Source organism: Sphaerodactylus townsendi, unplaced genomic scaffold (assembly GCF_021028975.2).
Source record: "Sphaerodactylus townsendi isolate TG3544 unplaced genomic scaffold, MPM_Stown_v2.3 scaffold_1611, whole genome shotgun sequence".
NCBI lineage: Eukaryota > Metazoa > Chordata > Lepidosauria > Squamata > Sphaerodactylidae > Sphaerodactylus > Sphaerodactylus townsendi.
The window spans coordinates 1-10,180 of NW_025950191.1; the positions used below are offsets into that span (position 1 = coordinate 1).

Below are 10,180 nucleotides of genomic sequence, written 5' to 3' on the forward strand. Positions count from 1 at the left end.
GGCTCTCCAGATGTTCAGGAACTACAATTCCCATCAGCCTCTGTCAGCATGGCCAATTGGCCATGCTGGTAGGGGCTGATGGGAATTGTAGTTCCTGAACATCTGGAGAGCCGCAGGTTCCCTACCCCTGTTCTAGATCGAATCAAACCTCAACTCTCCCTGGAAGCTAAAATGACTAAACTGAGGCTGTTGTCCTTTGGTAACATCATGAGAAGACAAAACTCGCTGGAAACGACGATGATGTTCGGAAGAGCGGAAGGTGGCAGGAAAAGAGGAAGACCCGTCATGAAATTAATTGACTCAATAAAGGAAGACGGTAAACCCTCCGTTTGCAAGGCTGGTAACGACTCAGCATTCTGGAAGTCATTGATTCGGAGGGTTTACCGTCAGTCAGAAACCACTTGACGACACAGCAGGCAGCCCAGTCCAGGGTGTTACGCTGGCAGGGAGGGCAAACTCGGAGGCAGGCAAGCCTCGTGAAGATCGGCGGCACCCGACCCGGAAAACCCGGCACCCTGCAGAACCACGCTGGCTTGAAGTTGGATGCTGGTGTGGCCTGGGGCGTTCCTGGGGATGGCACCATTTTTAGTCAGTTTGCACTGGGCTTTGGAGCTGGGAACCCCCAGGACTTTCCATCTGCTGGGGAATTTCTGGTGTTTGCTGCCTCCCCGTGCTGCCAGCTGGAGGCAGCGCAGAAACAGTGTTGTCCCCGGCCAGTGGAGCCCTAAGGATTGAACTGTAACACACACACACACACACACACACACACCACTTGACTCTTGAAAGCTTATATCCCGGAAACATCGTTAGTCTTCAAGGTGCGGCGGGCCTCGAATCTTGCTGCCCGCAGAGCTGCCCACCTGAAACTCTAATCTGAGGAAATGACCCCTTTTACTCCTTAGCTTAAATTTGCATCCTTGTTGCAAAGCGCCAGATACAAACGTGACGAAGGCCCTGCAGTCTCAGTTGGGCCCATAAAACGGGGGTGGGGTGCGGTTGAAACCAGGGGCTGATTGTGTTTCTGGGGAGGAGGCAGTCGGTGCAGTGGAGGAATATGGGAAGGGGGGGGCAAGGCTGATTTCAGGAAAAGATACATCAGTGAAGCGGGTGGAGAGTGCCAGTGTATTGAGTGGAGGCTAAAAGGAATGGTGCGTCTGCAGAATGTATCTTCCCAAGAACCTCAGCCTCGGTGTCTTTGAAAAGCAATAGTCTAGAGCCCCTGGGGCTGTAAAGATACGCTCAGGTGGCTGATGCTTGCTGAACTCTCAGAGGCCAAAGGTAGGGTGGACAAAGATGGCTGACAGGGGAATGGGGCTTCAGTGCCCAGTAGGGCTGTTGCTTCTCAGGCTTAGCGAAAGCAGGAAGGTTAGGATCGAGTTTTCTCTTGATTCAAGGTTGCCTGGGTGCAGAATTTTAATATTTTTAAAGGGTTCTTCTTCCAGTAAGACTGTAGGAGGCAGAGACTTGAGAAATCCAGGGAAAGGGTATTTCTGGAAGCCTGGGACCCCTCCGCTCATATAAATCAATATCTCCACAGGGCTGGGGTTTGCCTCTATGGTGATCGTCTTCTTCTGCAACACCTACTACATTATGGTGCTCGCCTGGGGTTTCTACTACCTAGTGAAGTCTTTCACCGCCACCTTGCCCTGGGCGACGTGCGGAAACCCCTGGAACTCTCCCGAGTGCGTGGAGATCTTCCGGCACGAAGACTGTGCCAACGGCACTGGCACCAGCAACCTGACCTGCAACGAGCTCTCCGACAAGAGGTCCCCCGTGATCGAATTCTGGGAGTGAGTCCTGCCATGGTATCATCCCATCCTGCTTTGGCTATCCCTCCACCCCAGGGGTGGGCAATTATTTTTTCCATGGGGCCGCATAAGAAACAGAAAATATTGTGGAGGGCCGGGCCAAAAGGCAGGGGGGCGAGGCGCTTTTGAAAGCCCCACAGAAGCCGGCAGCCACAGCAAGGCAGGGGGGCCAGTCAGGGTCATCCGGCAGGCCGCATGTGGCCCGCGGGCCGTATAATGCCCAGGTCTGCTCCACCCCTTTCTCTTGGATGGACTGGGCCAGGTTCCATCTAGGCCAGTCTGGGCAACAACTCGCTGGTGGAACAGTGTCTCTCGCTAGCTGAGGCTGACATCATTTCCTCCCTAACTTGCAGGAACGAGGTGTTGCGTCTTTCCAAAGGCCTGGACTTCCCCGGAGCCATCAACTGGGAAGTGACTCTCTGCCTTCTGGCCTGCTGGATCCTTGTCTACTTCTGCGTCTGGAAGGGCGTCAAGTCCACTGGCAAGGTAGAGAAGCTGGGGGAGGACAGCCTGGCTCTGAGTGGCAAAATATGGGGGGTGGGGGGTGGAATTCCAAAGTTATAACCCAGAGCAGGGGTCTCCAGTGTGTTGCCCACGGGTTCCATGCGGCCCCCATGTCAACGGCGTTAGAAAACGGGAGGAGAAGGGTTGTTACCCCGCAAGGCTTCTGATTAGCTGTTGTTGACGATTTGACTGGTTGTGCATATTTTAAACAATATCCCACAGAAGATGCAAATCGTCTCATCCGTTTTGTCCCCAAAACATTTGTCTAACCCGCCCCTAAGTTTCCTAACCCTGCTGCCCGTGATCCTTTTAGGCGGAGAGTCTCGGGTTTGAACTCAACCCCTTCTGTCCCTAAAGCATGAGTCCCCTTACTGAGTTGCGGCCCTCCTATTCCGTGGGCAGAAGGGGATTTAGAGGGGATTGACAGCAGGCGCCATCTTAAGTTAACATTAATATTAATTTTATAAGCTGCATTTTAATGGATAGGGTTTATTTTTATTAGAGCCATCTTAATTCATATTTATTGTATTTTAATTTGATTGTGCTCTATCTGTTTACTGTACACCGCCCTGAGCCCTTCGGGGGAGGGCGGTCTAGAAATAAATAAATAATAATAATAATAATAATAATAATAATAATAATAATAATGATAATTTAAGGGGATGCTTTGCACGCACGTATTGAAGCACAGAGCCTCTTTCTGTCCCAAACCCAACACACAGATCCATGCACGTTCTCCCCGGGAAACCCAAGCGCCTGCTTCTCGCCTTCCCATTGCTGGCCGAGGCCTTTGAAATCCTGCCGGTCAGCAAGTTCCACGCCGGAGGAAGCCTGACATTTCCCCCCAGGCGGCAACCGGAGGGAGGGCTAGCAGAGAGGCAGACACGGCCGGCCTCCCACATCTGGCCCCTGTTGCATTCGCTTTCAGGCCCTGGCCTCGTGGCTGCCGCTCCCACCCTGTTCTCTGTCTCCAGTGCCAGAAGTTGCCAGGGACTTGGAACGAGGCAGGGAGCGAAAGAGCAAGCTGCGTGCCTGAGATAGCTTTTCAGGGATGCCAGTTGGAAAGAAAAAACCCGAAGGGATGATGTCTCAGCACCTTTTGGGGAGGCGGGAAGGATTGGTCAGCAATGGTCTCGTAAACCCTTCAGCGGGAAGCAGCGTAAAAACCAGAGCCCTGAGATTTTATATATCTATATATGTGTATATTCATAGTTGATGTCTTCGAGCGCATTCATCTGTAACAAAGGACATTTTGAAATCTGGGGGTTTTTTTAATTGCAAAGAAGTAAGTGAGTGACAGGCCCAGTGTCAACCAGTGACCTTCCGGGGGGGGGGGGGATTGCATTTGGGTCTCCCAGATCCTAGTTCAGTGATGGCGAACCTATGGCACGGATGCCAGAGGTGGCACTCAGAGCCCTCTCTGTGGGCACACACAAACAGAGTTCATCGTGTGGGGGGGAAATCGCCCCCCCCACACACACACACACATCTAGGCTGGCCTGGGCCGCTGGGCTCGATTATTAGCATTAAACCTAAGACCTAGTTTTGGGGAAGCAGTGTAGGTAACCCTGTTAAGCGCTGTTAAACCCCACTGATTTTCATGCAAAGAACTAAAGCGCGATCCTTTACCTGGGAGTGAGCTTGGTTGCTGGCAATGGGACTTGCTTCTGAGTAAACCCTCCTAGGGTCGTGATTCACCCGTTCGAAGAGTTGCATGGTTGCTTCAAAGCAAAGCCAATGACTACCACCAAGCTTACTCCTGAGTAACGCACGCCTCGGAGCCAACCATTTTTTCTAAACTAAAACCTCAGTATTCAGGTTAAATTGCCGGGTTGGCACTTTGCAAGAAATAAGTAGGTTTTTATCATGAAAGCAAGCCTGGGAGAGCCACGCTTGTTTCATTAAAACCTGGGTTCTTTTCTCCAATAACTCCAACCAGCTGAGGTCTCAACGATTTTTATTGAAAAACAGAAAACAAAGAAATAAAACTTAGATGCAGTTAAGGGATTGCTTAGGTGGTCATATCCCTTTTGGTTCTTTGTCCCCATTCCGGGAACCCATGGCCCAGAGATCCTTCTCTGACCACGTCTCAAGATGGAATTCTTAAAACCTTTGTTTCCCCCTTCTCAGGAAAACTCTGTTCAGGCCACGAGGTAACTTAGGCCTTTGAAGTTTCATCCTGGCACCTTTGCATAGTTTCCTGTCCTCTCTCCAGGAGATCAAAAGGCAAAGATGCTTTTCACAGTCATGTGTGATTTTGCTAGTTTTACAGTACTATTCCATCACACGCCCCCTTTTGGAGAGGAAATCTGTAGTCTAATGGCTACATATTTCATCTATCCATATAGAAAAGATTATATGTGTTACTTCCACATCAGTCATCTCTAACTAATACAGAGATCTGCTAACTACAATACCTTTCATGCATAACATAGTCCTTATGATAGCATAACAATACAGAATGAAGAAAATCATGTTAACACAAAACACAATTTCAGACTAATACATACTTTCAGACTAATAAGCAATGCAATACTCTTGAGCATTGAACTACAAGACTCATGCTCCTTTCAACCATAGTCTGATACCTTCTTCTTTGAAGAAAACACAATAGTATCTCTCCCTTTGGAATTTCTCTTCCTGGTTACTGCGTGATGCAACATCATTGTGTAGGACATCACTTCAATAGGCAAATTCCCGCCCATATCAATGTAATGTGAAATCAAGTCAGTGTAACCTGGCTTGCTGCAGAACACATTTTTTATTTCAGCCAGTATTTCTGCCACTTGAGCCTGCTGCTCTGGTGTGATACCTTTAGCACTTTGCATATCAAACCAAACAATTTCATCCTCAAAGTTTGCATTCAAAAGGACTTCCTCTCCATCCCCCTTAACTTGAAGAGGAATGCTGCTGCTCTTGGCAGTTACAGGATCTGCCACGTCAATATAGACTGCTTCGACTGATTGTGTAATTACAGTTGTATCACCTTGTGGAAAATCCACCTTCTCACACAACTTTTCATCCTCCACCCCCCTTTCCAAATCAACATTTTCTTGGGGCCTAGTGGAAACACTCATTTGTGCATTTCTACCTTTCTCATGGGTCAAAACACAAATTTTCCCATTAAACTGATTAAAACTTACATGTAATTCAACAACATCAATTAATCTTACACCAGTTTCAAAAGATGAAATGTTCATCTGTCCACCTCTCATGCTGTCATCCGAAAGTTCCTGTTCCTGGAGAATGATCTCCTTCCCACCAACCTTCTGGTGCTGGATGACCGCTATGGAGCTCGTTCCGGGTGACTTCCAAGCCGTTTCCAAAGATGTCTTCTGTTCCCTCTGGCGATTTGCTCTCTCCCCCCTTTCTGAAAGGATGCTGGTAGCTTCCGAAGAGGATTTCATTCCAGGCTTCTCTCCGCTTGCATCTGAATGGAACAGTCTCCCACCTGGAGGCTTTTCGTTCCCTCCCTTGAGACTTTGATCCCCTCCAGCTTCGAATTTTGGAAGTTGTTTTCTCTGCTGTGCTGTCAAAAGATTCCATATAGCCTGTAGATGCAGCATAAAGCTTCTTAGGAGCTCCTGCCATCCGCTTGAGAAAGCCCTCTGTGCGCCCCGCTCAAGACCTGAGCCCTGGCCCCTTGACTTCTCCCTGCCGGATCCTGGCACATCTTCTCCCAAAGCACTCATGCCATCAGCATCAGACTCTCTGGTTACCATCTCGACCTGCATGCAGCCTTCTCTTCCCAAAAATTCTCACACTGGAATCACGAAAGCAAGCCTGCCGCAAATCCACGAAGGTGTTTACCCTGGAGTATCGGAGACCACAAAAGCTGCCACCATATCATGAAAGCAAGCCTGCCGCAAAGCCACGAAGGTGTTTACCCTGGAGTATAGGAGAATCCGCTGCCACCATATCATGAAAGCAAGCCTGGGAGAGCCACCCTTATCTCACCTCGGTCCTGGGTCCTTTTCCCTCCTAATAACTCCAGACCAGCTGATTTCTCAAAGATTTATTGTAAAAGTTCAAAACAAAGAAATAAAACATAAATGCGTTTAGAGAAATTGACCAGCTGAATGCTTCTTGTGGATCTCTTGGGACCTCCAGCCAAGAGGTGCTTCTCTTAGCTTATCCCATGATAGAGTCACCTAGGCTTTGTTCCCTCACTCTCCAAGAAAACTTTTCCCGCTCGCCATGAGGTTTCCAAAACCTTTGAAGTTTCATCCTGGCACCTTTGCATAGTTTCCTGTCCTCTCTCCAGGAGATCAAAAGGCAAAGATGCTTTTCACAGTCATGTGTGATTTTGCTAGTTTTACAGTACTATTCCATCACAGTTTTGGGTTGCAGTTTGGGCACTCGGTCTCAAAAAGGTTCGCCATCACTGTCCTAGTTGCATACTCTTAACTGCTACGCCAGATTGACTCTCTCTCCACAATGGCACATACAACCTCCTTGCCATGGACAGACATGGATAAAACAGGAGCTGATGTTCCATGGATGGGACTGGTCCCTTGAATCAGCTCTTAAATTCCAGATGAGTTCTTTTCTAAGATCTAAGCTTTGGGGAGCAGCAGTGGCGTAGGAGGTTACGAGCTCGTGTCTCTAATCTGGAGGAACCGAGTTTGATTCCCAGCTCTGCCGCCTGAGCTGTGGAGGGTTATCTGGGGAATTCAGATTAGCCTGTGCACTCCCACACACGCCAGCTGGGTGACCTTGGGCTAGTCACAGCTTCTCGGAGCTCTCTCAGCCCCACCCACCTCACAGGGTGTTTGTTGTGAGGGAGGAAGGGCAAGGAGATTGTCAGCCCCTTTGAGTCTCCTGCAGGAGAGAAAGGGGGGATATAAATCCAAACTACTCCTCCTCCTCCTCCTCCTCTTCTTCTTCTTCTTCTTCTTCTTCTTCTTCTTCTGCGATTCGGATCTCGTTAGCCCACTCGTGATTCTCCAACCCATCCCCGCATATCCGTACTGCTAATGAAGGGTGGGAGTGCGTAGGATGCTGCTATATACAGAGTCAAGCCCTTGGTCTGTCCAAGCCAATATTGCCTACTTAGGCGGGCAGCAGTTCTCCGAGCTCTCATACACAGAGTCTTTTCTGTTACCTACAGCTTGTTCCCTTTGTAACTGGAGATCCCTGGGATCGAACCTAGGGCCTTTTGTGTCAGCACTGAGCTATGGCCCCTCCCTGAATCCAGGCTCTGGGCAGACATTGGTTTAGGATTGCTTGCATCCCCAACCCCCCCAAGTCCTCGTCTTGTAATTTCTACACATCTGTTTGCTGGTGAACAGAAACATTATTTGGACCCTTTCTCTGTGAATCGCTGCCTTTCGTTGCCTGAAGGGTATTCAGTGCTTTCTCAGTCAGCCTGTCCTCCGTAGAATCATTGTGTCCCTCTGCTGAAAGTGTGACATGCCCGTCTGTCGGGCACAAGATCTGGATCATGTTCTAGGCTGCGTGGTACAGATGGGACGACTGTCAGGAATGTTGTCCCTCAGTCGTTGTAGCATCGACCCTTCAACCGTCAGGTACAACGGCTACAGTCAGATTAACAAACCCTTTGAATAGGCAGTGAAAGCATGAGTTTGATGAGAAAGTGGGACTTGTATTTCTTGTGTGTTTCAGAACCATTTAATTAAATAATAATAACACCAGTGGGGATTACAATTAAAATTAGAGGAATCCGTTGAATAGGTAGTTATAACTGTTTATTTGACATATATCAGTGGGTGTTATCTGAATAGCAGACGGTTAGGTGAAATAAGTCAGACAGAAGATTTGTTGAATATTAAGATTCATCTTATTGTTATATGCGTGTGTGTATGTATGTATATATGTGTGTATGTGTATATATATGTGTGTGTGTATATATATATATATACACACACACATATACACACATATATACATATACATACATACATACATACACACACACACATATGTATGTATATATATATATGTATATATGTGTGTGTATATATATGTATGTATGTGTGTGTGTGTATATACAGTTAGTGTTTGTTATATGGTTTGATTTTTTCTTTTTTACAATTGTTTATTCTTGTATGTAAATATACATATACATACACACATATATATACACATACATATGTATACACACACATAAATAAAAGAGGAATGTTATATATATACATACACATATGCGTATATACACATAGACACACACACACATACAGACTAGCACTAAAGCCCATTTTCTTCTTCAAGAAGGGGGGAGGGAAGGGGAGGAACCGCCTCTTCTTCCCTCCAGGAGAGCAGCCCATATTGTTAAGGGCAAGGAAGGCTCCTGGGCTAGGGAAAGGTGGGCAGGGACGGGATGGAATGAGTCCTGCACACCCATTGGCTAGGGGTTCATCGTTGGACATTCCATCCCTTTATATGTGTGTGTGGGTAGGAAGGTAGGTAGGTAGGTAGGTAATAAAGGAGTGTTGCCCCTATGTAGGATAAGGCTGCTTCCAGTGATGGACTTTCAGTGCGTTTGAGCAACTGTTTTCAAGTGGATTTCTCAGCACTCAAATTGTGTGGGAAGACCAGCGGCCAGGGATCTTGCAGGGATCCATCCTCCGCCTTCTTTTTGAGGCACCCCAGGTCGAATTTGAGGGGCCTCTGGATGGCCAGCTGGATCATAGGCTTTGTTTTTGTTTGCACGGGGCAAGCACAGTTCTTCGCTTGCCGTTGGGGCACAGTTGCTTTGATGCTCCTTGTTTCCCAGGTGTTTCATTGGGATTGGGTTTCCAGGCCGTGATGCATCAGGTGAAGCTTTTCTGGGCAGAAGTGACAGAAAAGCTTCGCTTGTGACATCTCAGCCGATGTCAAAGGCACAGAGGTTAGGCTGTTGGACAAAGCAGGAGGTGTCCTCCCTTCAACGTGTGCTGTTTTTTATCACCACCTCAGTGAAGAATTGTCTATACAGTTTTAAGACTATTGAGAGCTAGTGCAGGATGGTGGTTAGAGGGTTCGACTTGGAACTGGGAAACCCAAATTAGAATCCTTGCTCTGTCATGGAAGCTCTGGGTGACCTCAGGCCTGTCTCTGCATTCAGTCCAACCTACCTCACAGGGTTGTTATGAAGGTAAAATGGAAGACAGGAGAACAGTGTCGGCCACTGTGAGTCTCTCTTGGGGATGAAGGTGGGATATAAAGGAAGTAAGATCAATTTTTTTAAAAAGTCCTCTTGAGTGTATTTCTGTCCCATTTCTCCTTGCGCGTGTGGTGTAGAGGTTACAGTTTTGGACTAGGATCTGGGAGACCCAGGTTTGAATCCTTGCTCTGCTGTGGAAGCTTTCTTGGTAACCCTGGGCCAGTCACATACAACGGCCAGACCAGCTCACAGAGTTATTGCGACGGTTAAGACAGGAGGGGAAAACAACTTAAGCCACTGTAGGCTTAATTTGGGGAGAAAGGCGGGGTGTGTATGAAATGAACAAATCCAGTCAGTATGTTGCCTGTACTGTCGAAGGCTTTCACGGCCGGATTCAACTGGTTGTGGTGGGTTTTCCGGGCTGCGTGGCCGTGATCTGGTGGATCTTGTTCCTAATGTTTCGCCTGTGAAACAGACTTCCCTCTGTGATACACCTCTGAAGATGCCGGCCCCAGATGCAGGCGGAACGTTAGGAACAAGATCCACCAGACCACGGCCATGCAGCCTGGAAAACCCACCAGAACCAGTCTGTTGCCTGTTCTTCTCTGAGCAGAGAGGAGGCCTCTGGGGTGTGTATGAAATGAACAAATCCAATCAGTATGTTGCCTGTATTGTTGAAGGCTTTTCACGGCCGGATTCAACTGGTTGTGGTGGGTTTTCTGGGCTGCGTGGCCGTGGTCTGGTGGATCTTGTTCCTAACGTT

At 48.1% G+C, this 10,180-nt stretch overlaps 2 protein-coding genes across 2 annotated transcripts; one reads left to right on the plus strand and one right to left on the minus strand.

Annotated features, from left to right (window-relative positions):
• Positions 1–237: 237 nt before the first annotated feature.
• LOC125424961 (sodium- and chloride-dependent creatine transporter 1-like) lies at positions 238–3,348 on the plus strand. Its single transcript, XM_048482403.1, has 4 exons — positions 238–340; positions 1,538–1,790; positions 2,162–2,294; positions 3,241–3,348. The coding sequence occupies exons 1-4, from the start codon at positions 238–240 to the stop codon at positions 3,346–3,348; spliced, it is 597 nt and encodes a 198-aa protein (XP_048338360.1).
• A 1,530-nt stretch (positions 3,349–4,878) lies between these two features.
• LOC125424962 lies at positions 4,879–6,543 on the minus strand. Its single transcript, XM_048482404.1, has 2 exons — positions 6,493–6,543; positions 4,879–5,929 (listed from the first exon to the last, which is right to left on the minus strand). Exon 2 carries the CDS (start codon positions 5,876–5,878, stop codon positions 4,883–4,885), a length of 996 nt encoding a protein of 331 aa, XP_048338361.1. The 5' UTR covers positions 5,879–5,929; positions 6,493–6,543; the 3' UTR covers positions 4,879–4,882.
• Positions 6,544–10,180: the final 3,637 nt, after the last annotated feature.